The sequence below is a fragment of the Thalassophryne amazonica genome, chromosome 11 (assembly GCF_902500255.1).
Source record: "Thalassophryne amazonica chromosome 11, fThaAma1.1, whole genome shotgun sequence".
In the NCBI taxonomy this organism is placed as follows: domain Eukaryota; kingdom Metazoa; phylum Chordata; class Actinopteri; order Batrachoidiformes; family Batrachoididae; genus Thalassophryne; species Thalassophryne amazonica.
In genome coordinates, this window is record NC_047113.1 from 61,780,055 (window position 1) to 61,799,213 (window position 19,159).

The 19,159-nt window shown below is 39.2% G+C and overlaps 1 protein-coding gene across 1 annotated transcript; it reads right to left on the reverse strand.

Annotated features, from left to right (window-relative positions):
- Positions 1-16,030: 16,030 nt before the first annotated feature.
- Positions 16,031-18,314, reverse strand: hs3st1 (heparan sulfate (glucosamine) 3-O-sulfotransferase 1). The gene is made up of 2 exons (XM_034181959.1): positions 18,188-18,314; positions 16,031-17,636 (listed from the first exon to the last, which is right to left on the reverse strand). Exon 2 carries the CDS (start codon positions 17,503-17,505, stop codon positions 16,579-16,581), a length of 927 nt encoding a protein of 308 aa, XP_034037850.1. The 5' UTR covers positions 17,506-17,636; positions 18,188-18,314; the 3' UTR covers positions 16,031-16,578.
- Between the last annotated feature and the right edge of the window lie 845 nt (positions 18,315-19,159).

The window sequence follows — 19,159 nt, forward strand, 5'->3', positions numbered from 1 at the left end:
TATATATATATATATATATGTATATATATATATATATATGTATATATATATATATATATATATATGTATATATATGTATATATATACATATATATATGTATATATATACATATATATATGTATATATATACATATATATATGTATATATATATGTATATATATGTATATATATATATATATATGTATACATATATATATGTATATATATATATATATATGTATATATATATATATATATATATATGTATGTATATATATATATATATATATATATATGTATATATATATGTATATGTATATATATATGTATATATATATGTATATGTATATGTATATGTATATATATATGTATATATATATGTATATGTATATATATATATATATATATATGTATATATATATGTATATATATATGTATATGTATGTATGTATGTATATATATATGTATATATGTATATATATATGTATATATATATGTATATATATATGTATATATATATATGTACATACATACATACATATATATATATGTATATATGTATGTATATATATATACGTATATATGTATATATATATATACGAGGGCTGGTAGAAAAGTATCCGACCTTTTTATTTTTTTCAAAAACCATATGGATTTGAATCACGTGTGATTGCATCAGCCAAGCTTGAACCTTCGTGCGCATGCGTGAGTTTTTTCACGCCTGTCGGTTGCGTCATTCGCCTGTGAGCAGGCTTTGAGTGAGGTGTGGTCCCCCCCTCTTGTCTATTTTTTATTGTGAATAAATGTCTGAACGATTTGGAGCTTTGCTGCATCAATTTTTTTCCAGAAACTGTGAGAGACCTCCAGGTGGACACCGGTCGGAAAATTAATATGGCTTTCAGGGACGATTTTATGGGGATTATACAGATTAAGGAGTGATCCAGACGGTTTAAAGACCGCCCACAACTGCTGAGAGCGTGGCGCACTCCCGGCCCCCATCGACAGGCTGACACCCCGCTGGAACAACCAGATCATTTCCAACGTGAAAGCTTTGTTGATCCGGGACCTCGTCTGACTTTCACAAAAAGGCAGAAGATGTGGACATCAGCACTTTTCGGTACATTCCACCGTTACAGGAGTTTTTTTCATGGAAAGAAAAGCGGAGGGACGCGCCACGGAGCTGTTCATTACGTGGGACAAAACCACCTCGGTGTTGGTCTCACAGGACGGCTTAAAGGTGGATTTCAGATGGATTCCGGGTGATTATCCAATTGTGATTGTGCATGAGCTGGACATGCCCCAACATGTCCTGGAAGGCTTCATCACGGCGTTGCTTTGCACCATGCAGCTCCACCGCGACGCGTGGAATCCCTCCGCACGTCTGTCTCAATGTGCCGAAAAAATGCTGATGTCCACTCTTTTCACAATTCCTGTGCTAGTCAGACGGCATACCGGATCAAGACAGCGTCCAGTTTAGAAATGAACAGCCCATTCCACTGTTACAGGAGTTTTTGTGATGGAAAGAGGAGCGGAGGGGCGCGACACGGAACCGTTCATTACGCGGGACAAAACCACCTCGGTGTTGGTCTCACAGGATGGCTTAAAGGTGGATTTCAGACGGCTGTCGGTTGCTTTTCAGTCGTGTGATTATCCGATTGTGATTGTGCATGAGCTGGACATGCCCCAACATGTCCTGGAAGGCTTCATCATGGCGTTGCTTTGCGCCATGCAGCTCCACCGCGACGTGCGGTGGAGCCGCTCCTCTTTCCATGACAAAAACTCCTGTGGAGCTGCATGGTGCAAAGCAACGCCATCATGAAGCCTTCCAGGACATGTTGGGGCATGTCCAGCTCATGCACAATCACAATCGGATAATAACATGACTGAAAAGCAACCGACAGCCATCTGAAATCCACCTTTAAGCCGTCCTGTGAGACCAACACCGAGGTGGTTTTGTCCCGCGTAATGAACGGCTCTGTGGCGCGTCCCTCCGCTTTTCTTTCCATGAAAAAACTCCTGTAACAGTGGAATGTACCGAAAAAGTGCTGATGTCCACATCTTCAGCCTTTTTGTGAAAGTCAGACGAGGTCCCGGATCAACAAAGCTTTCACGTTGGAAATGATCTGGTTGTTCCAGCGGGGTGTCAGCCTGTCGATGGGGGCTGGGAGCGCGCCGCGCTCTCAGCAGCTGTGGGCGATCTTTAAACCGTCTGGATCACTCCTTAATCTGTGTAATCCCCATAAAATCGTCCCTGAAAGCCATATTAATTTTTCAAACGGTGTCCACCTGGAGGTCTCTCACAGTTTCTGGAAAAAAATTGATGCAGCAAAGCTCCAAATCGTTCAGACATTTATTCGCAATAAAAAATAGACGAGAGGGGTGGACCACACCTCACTCAAAGCCTGCTCACAGGCGAATGACACAACCGACAGGCATGAAAAAACTCACGCATGCGCACGAACGTTCAAGCTTGGCTGATGCAATCACACGTGATTCAAGTCCATATGGTTTTTGAAAAAAATAAAAAGCTCAGATACTTTTCTAACAGACCTCGTGTATATATATATATATATATATATATATATATATATATATATATATATATATATATACACAGTGAGGAAAATAAATATTTGAACACCCTGCGATTTTGTAAGTTCTCCCACTTAGAAATCATGGAGGGGTCTGAAAAAATCTTAGGTGCATGTCCACTGTGAGAGACATAATCTAAAAAAAAAAAAAAAATCCGGAAATCACAATGTATGATTTGTTTAATAATTTATTTGTATGTTACTGCTGCAAATAAATATTTGAACACCTGTGAAAATCAATGTTAATATTTGGTACAGTAGCCTTTGTTTGCAGTTACAGAGGTCAAACATTTACTGTAGTTTTTCACCAGGTTTGTGATTTTTTTTTTTTAGATTATGTCTCTCACAGTGGACATGCACCTAAGATGAAAATTTCAGACCCCTCCATGATTTCTAAGTGGGAGAACTTGCAAAATTGCAAGGTGTTCAAATACTTATTTTCCTCACTATATATATATATATATATATATATATATATATATATATATACACACACACACACACACAGAGTATTATATGTATATATAAGCACACATACCCATATATTTGGGACATAACAGTTAACCACAACAAATAAAAAATTGATTTTAAAGTAATGGATGCAACATCAATGCAAGAACCCCTGAATCAGTCTAATGTGCTGCAAAACAGTCAATGGCTCGAGTTTAAGTTTCTAAAAATCACTTGAATTAATCTTGTTTTCTTGCTACTTCCGTTTATTCAGAGTGCAGTAAACATCCTTGCACGCACTCACACACGCACGATCATCATTTACATAACCATGATATCAGCATGCCTTTGTGTTTTCCTGACGTTGTGGGCGTGTCGCACCGTGCAGTCTGAGTCACGCAGCATGTCTCAGAGCACGCTGGGCTTCAGCCGTCAAGCTCCCTGACATGTCACAGAAATATAAGTCAAGCCATTTCAGTCCTAAATTTTGCTTCCAGCAAGATGGCTTCTACAAATACAGAGTCGTGGATGTTTTTGAGGGTGTTTCAGTTGAAACCCCAACAATATTGTAATGTTCAGGATAAATAAAATGGAATTGACTTAGTGCGTGTCCATTTAAAAGGCTTAAAAAACCCTCAACGGCTCTCCACACAGACATATGCAAGCATCTCATAATGCACACTCATATTTAGGGGGGTGTGAGTGCAGGGGTGGTGGCCAAGTGGTTAATGCGCTTGGTTTCAGTTCAGAAGGCTCCGGGTTCAAATCCCACCCCTGCCACATTTCTCCATGTAATGTGGAGTTGCGTCAGGAAGGGCATCCGGCGTAAAACCTGTGCCAATTCAACATGCAGATCCACCTTGGATTTGCTGTGGCGACCCCGAGTGCAAACAAGGGAGCAGCCGAAGGGACTTACTATTTAGGGGGGTGTGAGGTGTCCGTGGGCACAGTCATGGAGAGGTGTCTGCTAGCAGCGGGAGATGTTATTGGCCGCAGTGGCATATTCCTCTGCCAGGAAATGAGTGATTACGGAGCACAGCACTGACCGGCTCGCATAGCAGCGGCACACGTCGACCCCGGCTGAGATGAAGGAATGATGGCAAACTGCACACATACATCATCCAACACGCCAGACCTCTCCTTGCATTAGCTTTTACGAATGGCATGTATGTTTACATTCCATTAGGTCTGAAAAAGTAAATACAATAGGAGGGAGGAATCAGCCCACTCAGAAGATAATTTTCTGATCCAATATCTCCACGTTGCAAAATAAAAATGCTCATAGACATAATAAGCACTGAGGGAAATTGATGATGTGTGTGATGGCCTCTGATAGCACCATAACTTTGACTCATATAGTTTGGTATTTAGGTGATTCAATTATTCACAGTAATGTCATCATCTACTTCAAAAATTGCTGTCAGAGTGTAAGAGAGAAATGGAATGCTCTTGAAATCCCTCATGTTCCTTGACAGCTGAAGTTCTTGAAGGTCCACTGTCTGTCTCTCTCTCGCTCTTTGGAAATACTCAAGGACGGAACTCACCAAATGATTCCCCAGAATATCTGGACAACAATTGGAGGAAGGAAACACTGTGACCATCTCCAGCAGGTCATTTAACACCTCCTCAAACAAGATGCAAGAAAATGTAAAGATGCAAGATGCAAGAAAATGTATGTACGACAACATTATTTCCAATTCCACAAGTTTTTACCTTGGTAAAAATTTTCAAGGTCAAAGTCTTGTTAGAAGTGACTTTTCAAAAACTAAAATATAATACGAAATATACAACAAAAGGGCTTTTCAATATTAAAATCAAATATCCACTAAATATGCAATACAGATCAGATGTGGATCAAACTTAGTCTATTCACTGAGAGTGCCAGTTTGCACCTCATTGTCAGAAATGAGAGTGATTGAGGTACTTTTGATTGAGATATAATGCAAAATGTACTTCATATGGGCTTTTCAATATTAAATTCAAATGTCCACAAAATCCACAATCCGGATCAGATCCAGATCAAACTTTGTCAGGTGATAGTGAGTGTCAGTCTGCACCTCATTTTCAAATATGAGAGTGATTGGGGCACGTTTGATGAAGATATAAAGGTAAAAAATACATTAAATGGGGTTTTCAATGTTAAATTTAAATGGCCACAAAATGTGTAATCCAGATCAGATCCAGATCAAACTTTGTCAGGCGATAGCGAGTGCCAGTCTGCACCTCACTTTCAAATATGAGAGTGACGGGGGCACATTTGATGAAGATATAAAGGTAAAATATATATTAAATGGGGTTTTCAATGTCAAATTTAAATGGCCACCAAATCTATAATCCAGACTAGATCTATGTCAAACTTTGTCAGTCGATAAAGGATACCATCCTACATAACGCTTTCAAATGTATAAGAAATTTTATCTTTTGAGTTATGAAGTTTTGAACATTTCTTCAATGTTATAGGATGAGGATTTTTCCATTTCTCCAAGAATTTTCCTGACTTTGACATTTGATCTATGACTTTGAAAATCAAATCAGTTCTTGTCTATCAGGATATGAATCCTTTGTAAAATTTCATCTTGATATGTGAAAAATTGTGGGTTACAGGCTGTTCGCAAACAGACAGACAATCAAACAGGGAAAACTTCGTTATAACAACAAACATTACAGTGTATACTTCTGTCCGTCCATGTGTGTATATATACATTAGTGTTCAGAATAATAGTAGTGCTATGTGACTAAAAAGATTAATCCAGGTTTTGAGTATATTTCTTATTGTTACATAGGAAACAAGGTACCAGTAGATTCAGTAGATTCTCACAAATCCAACAAGACCAAGCATTCATGATATGCACACTCTTAAGGCTATGAAATTGGGCTATTAGTAAAAAGGTAGAAAAGGGGGTGTTCACAATAATAGTAGCATCTGATGTTGACACTACAAACTCAAAACTATTATGTTCAAACTGCGTTTTTAGCAATCCTGTGAATCACTAAACTAGTATTTATTTGTATAACCACAGTTTTTCATGATTTCTTCACATCTGTGAGGCATTAATTTTGTTGATTTGGAACCAAGATTTTCCTTGTTTACTAGTGTGCTTGGGGTCATTGTCTTGTTGAAACACCCATTTCAAGGGCATGTCCTCTTCAGCATAAGGCAACATGACCTCTTCAAGTATTTTGACATATCCAAACTGATCCATGATACCTGGTATGCGATATATAGGCCCAACACCATAGTAGAAGAAACATGCCCATATCATGACGCTTGCACCACCATGCTTCACTGTCTTCACTGTGAACTGTGGCTTGAATTCAGAGTTTGGGGGTCGTCTCACAAACTGTCTGCAGCCCTTGGACCCAAAAAGAACAATTTTACTCTCATCAGTCCACAAAATATTCCTCCATTTCTATTTAGGCCAGTTGATGTGTTCTTTGGCAAATTGTAACCTCTTCTACATGTCTTTTATTTAACAGAGGGACTTTGTGGGGGATTCTTGCAAATAAATTAGCTTCACACAGGCGTCTTCTAACTGTCACAGCACTTACAGGTAACTCCAGACTGTCTTTGATCATCCTGGAGCTGATCAATGGGTGAGCCTTTGCCATTCTGGTTATTCTTCTATCCATTTTGATGGTTGTTTTCTGTTTTCTTCCACGCGTCTCTGTTTTTTTTGTCCATTTTAAAGCATTGGAGATCATTGTAGAAGAACAGCCTATAATTTTTTGCACCTGCGTATAAGTTTTCCCCTCTCCAATCAACTTTCTAATCAGACTACGCTGTTCTTCTGAACAATGTCTTTAACGTCCCATTTTCCTCAGGCTTTCAAAGAGAAAAGCATGTTCAACAGGTGCTGGCTTCATCCTTACATAGGGGACACCTGATTTGCACCTGTTTGTTCCACAAAACTGACAAACTCCCTGGCTGAATGCCACACTACTATTATTGTGAACACACCCTTTTCTACTTTTTTTACTAATAGCCCAATTTCATAGCCTTAAGAGTGTGCATATCATGAATGCTTGGTCTTGTTGGATTTGTGAGAATCTACTGAATCTACTGGTACCTTGTTTCCCATGTAACAATAAGAAATATACTCAAAACCTGGATTAATCTTTTTAGACACATAGCACTACTATTATTCTGAACACTACAGTATATATATATATATATATATATATATATATATATATATATATATATATATATATATATATATATATATATATATATACACTCAACAAAAATATAAGCGCAACACTTTTGGTTTTGCTCCCATTTTGTATGAGATGAACTCAAAGATCTAAAACTTTTTCCACATACACAATATCACCATTTCCCTCAAATATTGTTCACAAACCAGTCTAAATCTGTGATAGTGATCACTTCTCCTTTGCTGAGATAATCCATCCCACCTCACAGGTGTGCCATACCAAGATGCTGATTAGACACCATGATTAGTGCACAGGTGTGCCTTAGACTGCCCACAATAAAAGGCCACTCTGAAAGGTGCAGTTTTATCACACAGCACAATGCCACAGATGTCGCAAGATTTGAGGGAGCGTGCAGTTGGCATGCTGACAGCAGGAATGTCAACCAGAGCTGTTGCTCGTGTATTGAATGTTCATTTCTCTACCATAAGCCGTCTCCAAAGGCGTTTCAGAGAATTTGGCAGTACATCCAACCAGCCTCACAACCGCAGACCACGTGTAACCACACCAGCCCAGGACCTCCACATCCAGCATGTTCACCTCCAAGATCGTCTGAGACCAGCCACTCGGACAGCTGCTGGAACAATCGGTTTGCATAACCAAAGAATTTCTGCACAAACTGTCAGAAACCGTCTCAGGGAAGCTCATCTCCATGCTCGTCGTCCTCATCGGGGTCTATATATATATATATATATATATATATATATAAGAATGCAGTTGTGATCGATGTGGCAATTCCAGCTGATAGCAACATCAGAAAGGAGCATGAAAAAAATCGAGAAGGGCTGAAGGAGCAACTGGAGAAGATGTGGAAGGTAAAGTGGTCCCAGGGGTAATTGGAGCACTAGGAGCTGAAACCCCGAAACTGGATTCCAGGCACAACATCAGAGGTTTCTGTCGAGAAGAGTGCAGTCCATGGAACATCTAAGATACTGCCTTGAACCCTCAAACTCCCAGTCCTCTGGTAGAGGACTCAAGCTTGACAAACACAAATACCACCCTCCCAGGAGGGGTGTAAAGCTTTATATATTATACAAATAATGGATGGTAAGGAGTCCAACATAGAGAAATATCGGATGAAGAAAAATTATATTGGACTCGTCTAGGCTTCGTCCAATATAACTTTTCTGAATCCAATATTTCTCTATGTTGGACGACTTGCCATCCATCAATTATGTTCTCCATCCCCCTCCCAAATTAAGCAAACAACAAAGAGTCAAGTAAATTAGATCAATTTATTTTGTTATGAACAGCATATGAATGCTTCTAAAACGTCAGTAGCGTGCTTGTCTACCTTCTTAGTGTTTTTGGCATCCTTGCAGTTCAATATTTCCACCAGTTCCTCCTCTGTGAACTCAGCAAACCTCGCTGGCAGACGATTTTCTGCTGTTGTTGACATGTTTGTTGGCATTTTTTCAACCAGCATCTGTCAGCAAGTTCCTGACCTCCACTACGTCATTAGTGATGTCATCTCATGAATAATTGTATGCCGCGCTCTGATTGGCTAGCTGTTGGCAGTAAGCTCTAACGCTATTGGTCAGTGGGAACCGATCCAATATAACTTTTGGTCCTAGCCTTTTTGGATCCCTTTGGATCCAACATAACTTTCTGGCGCCAAGCGTACCAAAATACAGGTAAATGATGGACAGAAAGACTAATCTGTGATTGGCTATTGTAATCTGAGTGGAGAACACACACACACACACACACACACACACACATATATGTATTTAAAGCTTTACAGCCAAATGTCACAAAACTGACAAAATTTAGTTTCAACTGAAATCCAAGCATTATAAAATCAGTTTATTTTTTAAAGATGTTGCAACATTACAACTCATTTTAATGAAGAGAGCATATCTACCTGGGAGGAATTCCATAACAAATATTTTATTTTCCTTAACGCCATCTTCAGGAGGACATGTTTGCGTGTGTGCATGAGGTTTTGAAATTACCAGAAGTTACCTTTGACCTTGAGTGATGCCCATACATGGGGCGTGCACGCTAACGTCTGTAAGATGTCTGGTAAATCACTTCAGAGATGTTATCTGTTTTCAGAAACAGAGCTTTTAGATTTAGAAGTATTGCTGACATCACTGTTTATCTCTACTCTGATTGGCTGTCGCCATGTGGTCATTCTGAACCTTTTGAATACACTCAAAAATCTATAGCTGCTGCAGGTTAAAAATACAGCTGTATTTGAAGTAACACTCAGGGCGATAAAGGACTTAGTCATTTTTTTTAAAGGGGCGTGGTCATTTTTTTTAAATGAGTGTGGTCATTTTCAGGCTGTTCATCCTGGATAGAGATTTTGGCACATATCCCAAGTTGTTCATTGGGGTCATATTAGTATACAAATAATGAATGTTTGAGTTCAATGGTTCAAATATTTCATGAGGTGAAAGATGGAACGTTAAATAATAATTTGATTGAAAGAATGAAGAAACATTCATTATTTGTTTTATATCATGGCTAAAATAGATCTTTGTCATTTGATATTTTATTCATTTATAAACAGCAGAAAAGGGACTTACGTTTTGGTGTTCCACTGGTGCTAAACAGTTCAACACAAACTTTAAATAGGAGTCCAAAATTGCGACCATGTAGTCTGTGATGCCGCCCACTGACTTTGTGTACTTCCAAAAAAAAAAAACCAAACAAACAAACAAAGAAAAAAAAAAAGACTTTGTGTAGTTCCTCAGTTCAGCGAAAAATCATGTCAGAAATTTGTCCAGCTTTTCATCCTAACAGCTCTTCATGCCTCCAGACAGCTTACAGCGTTGTGGATTTGTTTTGTTTTTTTGTTTTTGTGTGTGTGTGTGTGTGTGTGTTGGAAGAATTAGCAGCATTGTCCCCCAGCAAAACAAACTCCGCTATGTTTAGCTAAGCGGTGCTCCCTCCCCCGGTAGTGTGAGCGCGCGTGGTGGTCGGGGCATGCAACAGCACATTTCATATAGCACCAAAATTGCACACTAAAAAAGAACTATTACACGGTCAATGAAACACAACGGCAAATGATACAAATAATCCATGTCACGTGACACATACAAGCCACCAATCAAATGACAAGGATCCACTCAGCCATTATATAATGTAGAATATTTTAGTGTAGAACAGCTGAGTTATCCTCTCCTAAATGATGTGCATACATGTCTCAGCTCATCTCTCTACTAAACAGACAGAGCGGGCGAGCACAGAAGTGAAAGCATGTGTTATTTCTGCTGGGCTTCACACATTGAGCAGACAAACAATCTATTCCAATTAAAGAGAGTTGCAGCTCTGGTGACTGCAGGAGCTTTTTTTATTTGCTCCACTGGATCCCATCCTCTGAGAATCCCCAGAAAGCCTGACTGTGATTTGGAGGAAACAGGCCCCTTTAGGAACAGCTAGTGTGGGCTGCCGGCTGGGCCCGAAACAGAAGGTTCCCCATCAGATAGGGTGATGGCAGGAGGTGGGGAGGGAGGCACTGGGAGGAAGGAAAGACCATTAATCCTGGCTGGAGCCCTAGTTTGCCACTCTGACTGCATTTTGGGGCGAGAAAGCAAATTAATTATGTTGCTGAGATTAATTAGGTGAAGTTAAGGGAAATCTGTGACTGTAAAACTTTCGACGGCTGCACTGCTGACTAGACTAATGGGGCGTTCATGAACTCTTAATAGATGCTACTCGGATGTCGAGGACTGTGCAAAGAGAGGAGAGAGAAGACGGAGAGATTTGTCCTTGCTGCAAGTAATTTCAGCAAAAGCGATTTGGAGAAACTTAATCTAAGTGCGCACGTTAGCCTGAGCTAAGCTTTACATTATTCCTAAATAAGGTGTCATCTTTCCGTCTCTTATTCTTAAATAAGTGATTTTGAGGTGTATGCTGGAGGAATGTGAACCCACAGGTGAGGAAATATCTATAATTGCTTTTTTTTTTATTTCCTTTTCTGACCTAGTGGGAGGTGACACTGCACTTTGAGGAGAGATTTTACACTTCAGAGGCAGCTGCCTTAGAAACAGGCTGGAAACATTCAAAGAAACACATCATTCATATGCGGCTCTAAGGGGGAGTCTGATTTGGCTCAAACCCCCACCAAGAATGCCAGTAGTCCCACCACTATTCCAAAAAAAAGAAATATAAATACTTTCGTCATTCTAATCCCATTTTCTATTTCAGTTCCTGACATTCTTTGACTGTCCTGGTCTGATAGTGCGCCCCCCCCCCCCCCCAGGCTTCATAGCTCCTATAAAATACTACGTATGTTTACCTGGGCATGCATAGGCTTAAGGAAGTCACTGAGTCAGTCAGTCCACAACAGTTCCATAAGTAACTCCAATTAAACTAAAATTTATTTGTATTCCTCAGTTCTGTAAAATCCCTCAGTAGTCAGCTGTGTAACTTTACGTTTCTGATAGGAGAACCAGTGATCCTCCTATTTTAGGCCATGTTGGCATCTTCTAACATGAAAAATAAAATTATACAGAGACGAGGTTATCAAGTTGCTTGTGAAGCCTTGGTGCTCATCACAGGGTCTTGAAATCCACTAGAGGGCAGTGTTGCTAATTATCTGTAGCATCTATATATTAAAAAAGCCAAGTGGCCTCTATGTGCACATATGCATATGTGTGTTGATCATGGAGAAACTGGGGAGAGCTGGCATTTGCCGTTTGGTATGCTTATGTATTTTGGGTCAAGGATGAACGCCGCGAAAACAGAACATTAATAGGAATAATATTTTCGGCGAAACTATGGATATTACATAACAACAGTAAACAATGGACGTTGACAATCACATTCTGGACTCACATGCCATTTAAAATCATTATAGAAGCTTTGCATAAGTTATTACCACCCTTGAAATATGTCAGCTACCTATTTTATAAACACTACCCAATCTAGAGTCTGTGGATCCCTGCAGGCAACGTGCTAGTTTAAATTTTTTATTGTTTTTATCATTTAGTGTGATAATCATTTCCTTGTCAAACAACTTCATCAAGGAATCTAAACCTGTTGAAAGTAAAGATAAGGACCACAGCCTCTGTATTGAATGTGTTGGCCGGTTTTCCACTGTACGATTTTTAATAAAAATTATTCAGCCTGTAGGTTTTCAAACATTGGAACCTTTCAGAAGAGGATGGAGACCTAGAGTGGTTATGAACCCAAAAAAATATATATGAATTGAGGCCATGTTTTCAATGCGTTTATGTTCACGAGATGCAACTTCTTGCCACGTCTTGATTACTTTGCTTTCAAAAGATAAGTGTGAGCTCTGGGTTTCATCAACTCTTCAACTAGTTGACTTTTCTCACCACCAACTCGGCACTGTAGTCAACTTGTCATGGACTACCACTGTCGCCTACATGCTTGCTCATGTGGATTGATAAGGTTTGGCCTTACCCCTGTGAAACACCTTGGGGTGACTTGTATTGAGATGTGGTGCTATACAAATAAATTGAAAACTGAATTGAAAGAATGGCAGCTACTGCAGGTGACAGCGAAACGTTCAAGATATTTGTACTGCATGTATGGAACTCCACGCTCTACGACTTTCTTACACAACGTGTGAGCTACAGAAATAAATAAATAAATAAATAATTAACTTGTCAACTACAAATGATGAAAAACTAGTCAATTAGTAAAAATCAGTTGTGGTGAAACCCTAGTGTGAGCATGATAGTACATCAGATATGTCAAATACTGTAGATGTTCACTTCCGGAAGAAAGCATGAAAATTTGTACATAGGGGTTTTTGATATGCCGAATCCGATTTTAATCGGATCAGCATCTGCAAACCAAGGGGCCCCACTCAAAATCGAGAAATTCAATATGGCCACATCAGTATTACAAATTTTGATTTCTGGCTATAATTTTAGATACATTTGACATCGAAACATGACCTTGGTGGCAAATGTTAGGCAATGAAATGCAACAGAATAGGTTTAAATAACATGCATGCAAAACAAGATCCAAGATGGCCACCATCTCTGTGGCAACTTGTGTAAATTACAAATATTCTTCTTCCCTATGTACACATTTTCATGATTTCTTCTTCTGGAAGTGAACATCTTGGTCTTCTTTTGTCACATACTGTATCTGTTGTCCTATGAGGTTTACTACATCTGTCTTAAGTTAACGTACAGCTTCATTAAAGAATCCATCCATAACTATGATCAAGGACAAGTGCTTTTAGCAGGTGGTGGCTGGAATGAATGGAGATCAGGATGTGGGAATGAATGAGTTGGCCAAATGTGCTGCCAGAATTACTCAATTATTTATCTCAGGTGCAAGAATGAATCAAAGCATGGAGATGCATTTTATCTTCTGTGCACTAATTAAATAAAATCTGGGAACCATTTTGTCTTCTCTCATATGTACGGATGGGAACTGAGTTGAGAATCAGTTCCAAATTTTTCAATCTATTGGAATTTTGTACACCTGAAACATAATGTATTCCTCTTAGTAATATTTTTTCGTGTTAGTTCCACATTGAAGCAAAAGTCATGCATCATGACATCACAGGTGATGTCATCCCAGTGATGTTTTATCACCATTGTTTCCCAGTTGTATTGTTTTCTCACAGATTTCTGACAGAAATTAAAGGTAAATCAACTACCCACATTTCAATGTGGTATCATATTCTGATATTTGTGATGATTTTGACATTTAAAATAATAATTTAAATATTATACTGATTTTTTCTGATGGATATCTACGTTTGTCTGATGTTTGGATTTCTACATTGATCCAATTTTGAAATCTAATGTATTTTCTATTTTCTATGCGATTCAACATCAGACTTCAACATGGATCAATATAATTTTATCTAGTGGGATTATGTTGAATTTTGCATCTGGCAACAAGGAAAAAGACGGCATCGATGCTGAAAACCTGTGCACTTCTTACTTAAGGATAACTGATTACAAATCAATGAAGAAATGAAAAAAGAATCAGACTGATAAACAGAATTGATAATGTCACTGATAGATTACAACGCAATTCCCATCCACACTCATATGGCCACTTCAGGGTTCCAGGATCATCATTATTATTATCATTATTATTATTTTAAACAACAAATGCCATTGGAGCCCCATCGAAATCAACACAAAAGAAATAACTGATATCTCAAATTTTATTTTCATCCTCACTTATAATGACCCCAAATCACATGACAGCCACAAGATACTACCAATGCGTTTATAATTATCAGTATTGATCACAGATATTATTTATCGTGTGTAGTAGGTACTTGATGTTTTCTTTTAAAATATATATTTGCATGTTTACTATAAATTTTGCTGGTGCAAAGCTGAAAAATAACACCTAAACCTAAGAAAAAAAATAAGTGGTGCCGCCACAAAAAGGAACAAATATCAGGCATTTTGGGCCGTAAATCACCAATGCAGCCGTTTGATCATTTCACAAGAGTTCAGCCTCCACTTCGCACCTCACCTCCACATGCCTCAGCTCAGTGTGCATGCTCGGCTTTTCCCTGCTGACAGCTGCCCAGAGTCTTACTCAGCAGAATCCTCAAACACCCCTGTAGACTGGGACCAGATCGAGAGAGAGGGAATGCTGTGGTCCGTTCATAAAGGGTCAACGGGTCAACATTCTATCTGCAGAGATTCAGTATATCCCTGAATAAATCTGGGCCAGATTCAAATTTAAAAGAGCTACTGTAGGTTTTTGGAGACAGTGCTGCTGATGTTTTCCAAGAAGTAATAAGATTTGAAAAAATAACTCGGTGCCTCTTTAAACAGTGAGAAAGATCACTCCCTGGGGCGTAAACAACATCTCGTCTCCTCGTGGTTTGAGTTACACTCAAATCTGATTTCACCTCGGCTCTTCCCTCATTTCAGTTTGTGGCACCAAAATTACCATTAACATGTAACAACAGCTACTGTAGCCATTTAGCATCAGCAAGCTGAGAAATGTTAGAAAACCAGAAGGACGTCAGAGCGGAGCTTCACAAACAACACACCACGTTTTCTTTTTAAAACAATCATAGATCACAGGACGGAAACAGGCAAACTCCTCAAATACACAGTGCCGTGCAAAAAGCTTCAGGCACGTGTAGGTAGAAAACTAAAAACGTCCAACAGTCCTTAAAAATACAGAAAAGCTAATATGTAACCAAATTTCACTTTGATAAATACAGTGTTTCCTTGACATTTCTTATGACTTGTAAGAACACAGGCTTGTTTTTAATCTTTTTTTTTTTTTTTACTGAGTAATCACCAGCTACTGTCTTCATGCTGATTATTTTCCAAATTATTATTTTTTTTAAAGTCTTCATATTTGTTGCAGAGAGAATGTTTGGATGCTCCACATTTTATTTGTTCTGAAGATGAAAACAATATAAAACTCCAAATAGATCCTTGTCATTTGGGGGGTGGGGGGGTTCAGATATTTGCCCCAATTATATTCTCAATGATATGGTGTCTAAAATGTTTGCAAAGTAATTTTTTTAAAAATTAAATACAACTTTATTTTATTTTTGATTTGAATATGAATAAGAAATATTTTTTAAAAATTTGATTTTTTTAATATGAATGTTTAAACATTTCAAATTTTTGTGTGTGTGTTGTTTTATGCATATTGAATTTTTAGGGTGCCGATTTATTTATTTATTTTTTGTTTTATATACATGCATATTGTGTGTGTGGATATATATGGATTTGATTTTTCTTTAAACAGGAATGTTTGGACTTTTTAAATTTTCTTTTACTTTTTAATTAAACAGTACATGCTCACTGAATGTCCAGGCCAAAACCTTTGCACAGCACTGTAAAAACACAAATCAAACACAAGCTGTCCAATTGTTAAAAATAAAATACATCTTTATTACAATATTAATTCTGGAGTACTTTAACAATAATAATAAACTATTTACAGTCCACCATAATAAGCCGCAGCATGTGATATGATGTGCACAAACCATTTATATAGTCTTAAGTTGATTTACATGAAGACAATTTTTAATAAGAAAAGTAACAAATACATATCCAGTTTGTGCGTGAATGTGACTGACAGAAGTGTAGCAGCAGGTGAAAGTCCTTCGGAACAACAAATGTAGTGTGATGTTAATAATGTGGTCACATCAGCGTGGTAAAACATTTGGGGACTTATCTTTGTGTAACATGCTCTCTGACCATCTGAACGTCTTCATCAGTGATTGATGAGAAAACAAGCAAAAAAAAAAAAAAAAAAAAGCACCACATTTGCTGCAGCCTGCCCTGATAATCGGCTCCATTGACCTGCAGTAACTACAAATACAAAAATAGATTTACATTACATCTGCTTTGTTAGTACTGAAAATAGTTTATGGAGATTAATCCCAATGACAGATGACAAATCCTCGCTCACTTCCAGTTAAAAGTCCGACCCACCAGCTCAAAGAACTTCTTGTTAGGCTCTTGGAAAAACTGGTAAAGTTTCTGCAGGATGGCGGGAGCCACGTGAGGGTGAGCCCTGCCTTTGGAATCGTGCAAGCATCTTTCTCGCCCATGGTCCCTCAAACAGTAGAATCCCTTTGTTTTATTAAAGTAAAAGTTTGAAACATTTATCTGGGGCTCCAACTTTAAAAATCTTTCCACCTTTTTCATCTCGGGGAAGGGATCCCTGATCAGCTCGTCGCCATCCACCACGTGGATGCTCTCCAGTGGGAAGTATTTCAGCCAGTTGTGCATGTGCACATAGTACAGGCTGCGGTTGAGAGCCTTGTATCCTAAGTTGATCGCCCCGTCCTTTACCAGCACAGAGTCAATAGGCTGGCAGCGTTTGTGCTTTTGAAGTCGGTTGTAGAAGATCTGGGTGTAGTCTGAAAACACCCGCTCGGTGGGATCTCTGAGGATCAGCAGCAGCTTGATGTTCGGGTTCATCTGGTAAATGCGTTTGGGAACTTTGGCAGATGTGAAGTAGGCCGGTGTCTTCTCCACTGTCAGCTGGTCGGGGAAGGAGTAGGGCATCTGGCTCACATACCAGGACAGGCCCTTCTGAAAGTGACTCTCCCAGTCGAAGAAGTGCACCTCGTTCTGAGCGGCTGCCACGGCGCTGTGCAGGCTGAGCATCTCAATAAGTGCCCGCGTGCCGCCCTTCCTCACACCGATAATTATGATCTGAGGAAGCTGCTGGAGGGTGCCGTTGGGGTGACTGGTGGTCCCGTTGTCACCGGGGGCCACAGTAGCTGAGGACTGAGATGGCGGTTGTCCTCCATCGGACATGGGCCTGGAGGGAACAGAGGGAGATTGCACTGCAAAAAGCAGCAGCCCCAGGAGCAAAGCTGCCATGAGGGAGGTCCTGACACTGGAGGATTTCAGCCTGGCGAGAGCAGCAAAGCTGTATCCCACATTGAAAGAGCAACTGCGTGAAGGCAACGGTCCAACTGGAAAATGAAAAACAGCCTCTTTTCTCCCTGCAACTGCAAGGAAACCAAAAACAGAATAAAACCATTCCCCATGTGTGATCATTCTGCTTTTAAAGTAGAAACATACCAGAGAGGAAGATGCAATAAATATTTATCCCCATAAGGCATCAAAAAACACAAATGATTATTTTACAGGATTTTATATTGTCAGTGCATTATTTATGTGCTTAACAGGAACATTTCTGTACCATAAATGACAATAAAATGTATGCAATGTACGCGATATGTTGATTCTTTATTGAATAAAATGTGAAGAACAATTCACCTAGATTACTGCTGAACCTGTGCAGCAACTTGTGCATGCATAAAAAATGAATATATATTTACGTGCATAATTTTTTTAAAAAATTATTAATATAAAAAAATATAAAATTTTTATAAAGTTTTGAGTTGTACGTACATGACATGCACAGCAAAAAAAAGTGGACATCTGAGGCAAAATGAACCTGATCCAAAGGAGAAATTACGCACAGGAGAGGCGCACGCTGTGCACAAAACAGTCTGAACTCCAGCTCTCATTTTAAACAAAAAGAAGCACCTCTTACCGCTTTATAGCTAGAATATTCCAGCGAGCACAGGCTTCATTTCGTGCACGTTCGCGCGTGTTCCGACGATGTGGTCCGGCTGCGTAAAATCTGCGAGCGCACGGTCTGCACAGCGCCTCCCGCGCGCCGTGTGCGGAGACTCGGACCGTTCTCCGGGATTTGAGGTGTCAGCTGACGCCTGTCTCCGCCTATCACCACGCCCCCCCCTGACTCACTTCGTTGTAATGTTGGATTTGACAGAGATGGGGCGGGGCGGAGGCACGAGGAAGAGAATCAGGTAATCCAGGTATGCAAACAGATTGTTATAATCTCACCACTTCACGCTTCTTCTGCACTGACCCTCAAAATAATTAAATCAACGCTCCTGAGCTGCTCTGTGTAGAAATTTATGTTCAGTCGTCTCAGGAATTCACTAACTCTGTCCACAGGAAATCAGTGAAAGAGACAGAGCAATGTGGAAAGAGTCCACAGTCCACCACCTGTTGAGCTGCAGTTTCGGAAAAATGTTGATTCTGTCCAAACCACAGTGTCAGCCAGGGACTGCGAAGACTGCCCAGAATATGTAAAATGTTGATTCTGTCCAAACCACAGTGTCAGCCAGGGACTGCGAAGACTGCCCAGAATATGTCAACTAAATTAATGTCCAAACCTTTGCTCATGTAGGACTTCAATGCTAGATCTGAAGTCTCAAACTGGTGGCCAGAGGGCCAGATGTGGTCCTGAGTCAGAGATCACAGCTTGAGGGCTGTTTATGCTGAAATACTATTCTTGTTACCTTTGCTGAGAAAGTTAGGTTTTCAAAGCCAAAAACACATTTGATCCCACAAAAAAAAAGTTTAATATACAAATAATGAATGTTTATGAGTGCAATGGTAAGGATATTTCCTGAAAGATGAAACATTCCATCTTTCACCATGAAATCTTCATTGCATGAATGAAAAAAAAAAAAAATCATTATTTGATTTATATAAC

Coding starts and splice junctions, on each gene's coding strand:
- hs3st1 (XM_034181959.1), bottom strand. CDS start 17,505: ATGGCAGCTTTGCTCCTGGGGCTGCTGCTTTTTGCAGTGCAATCTCCC.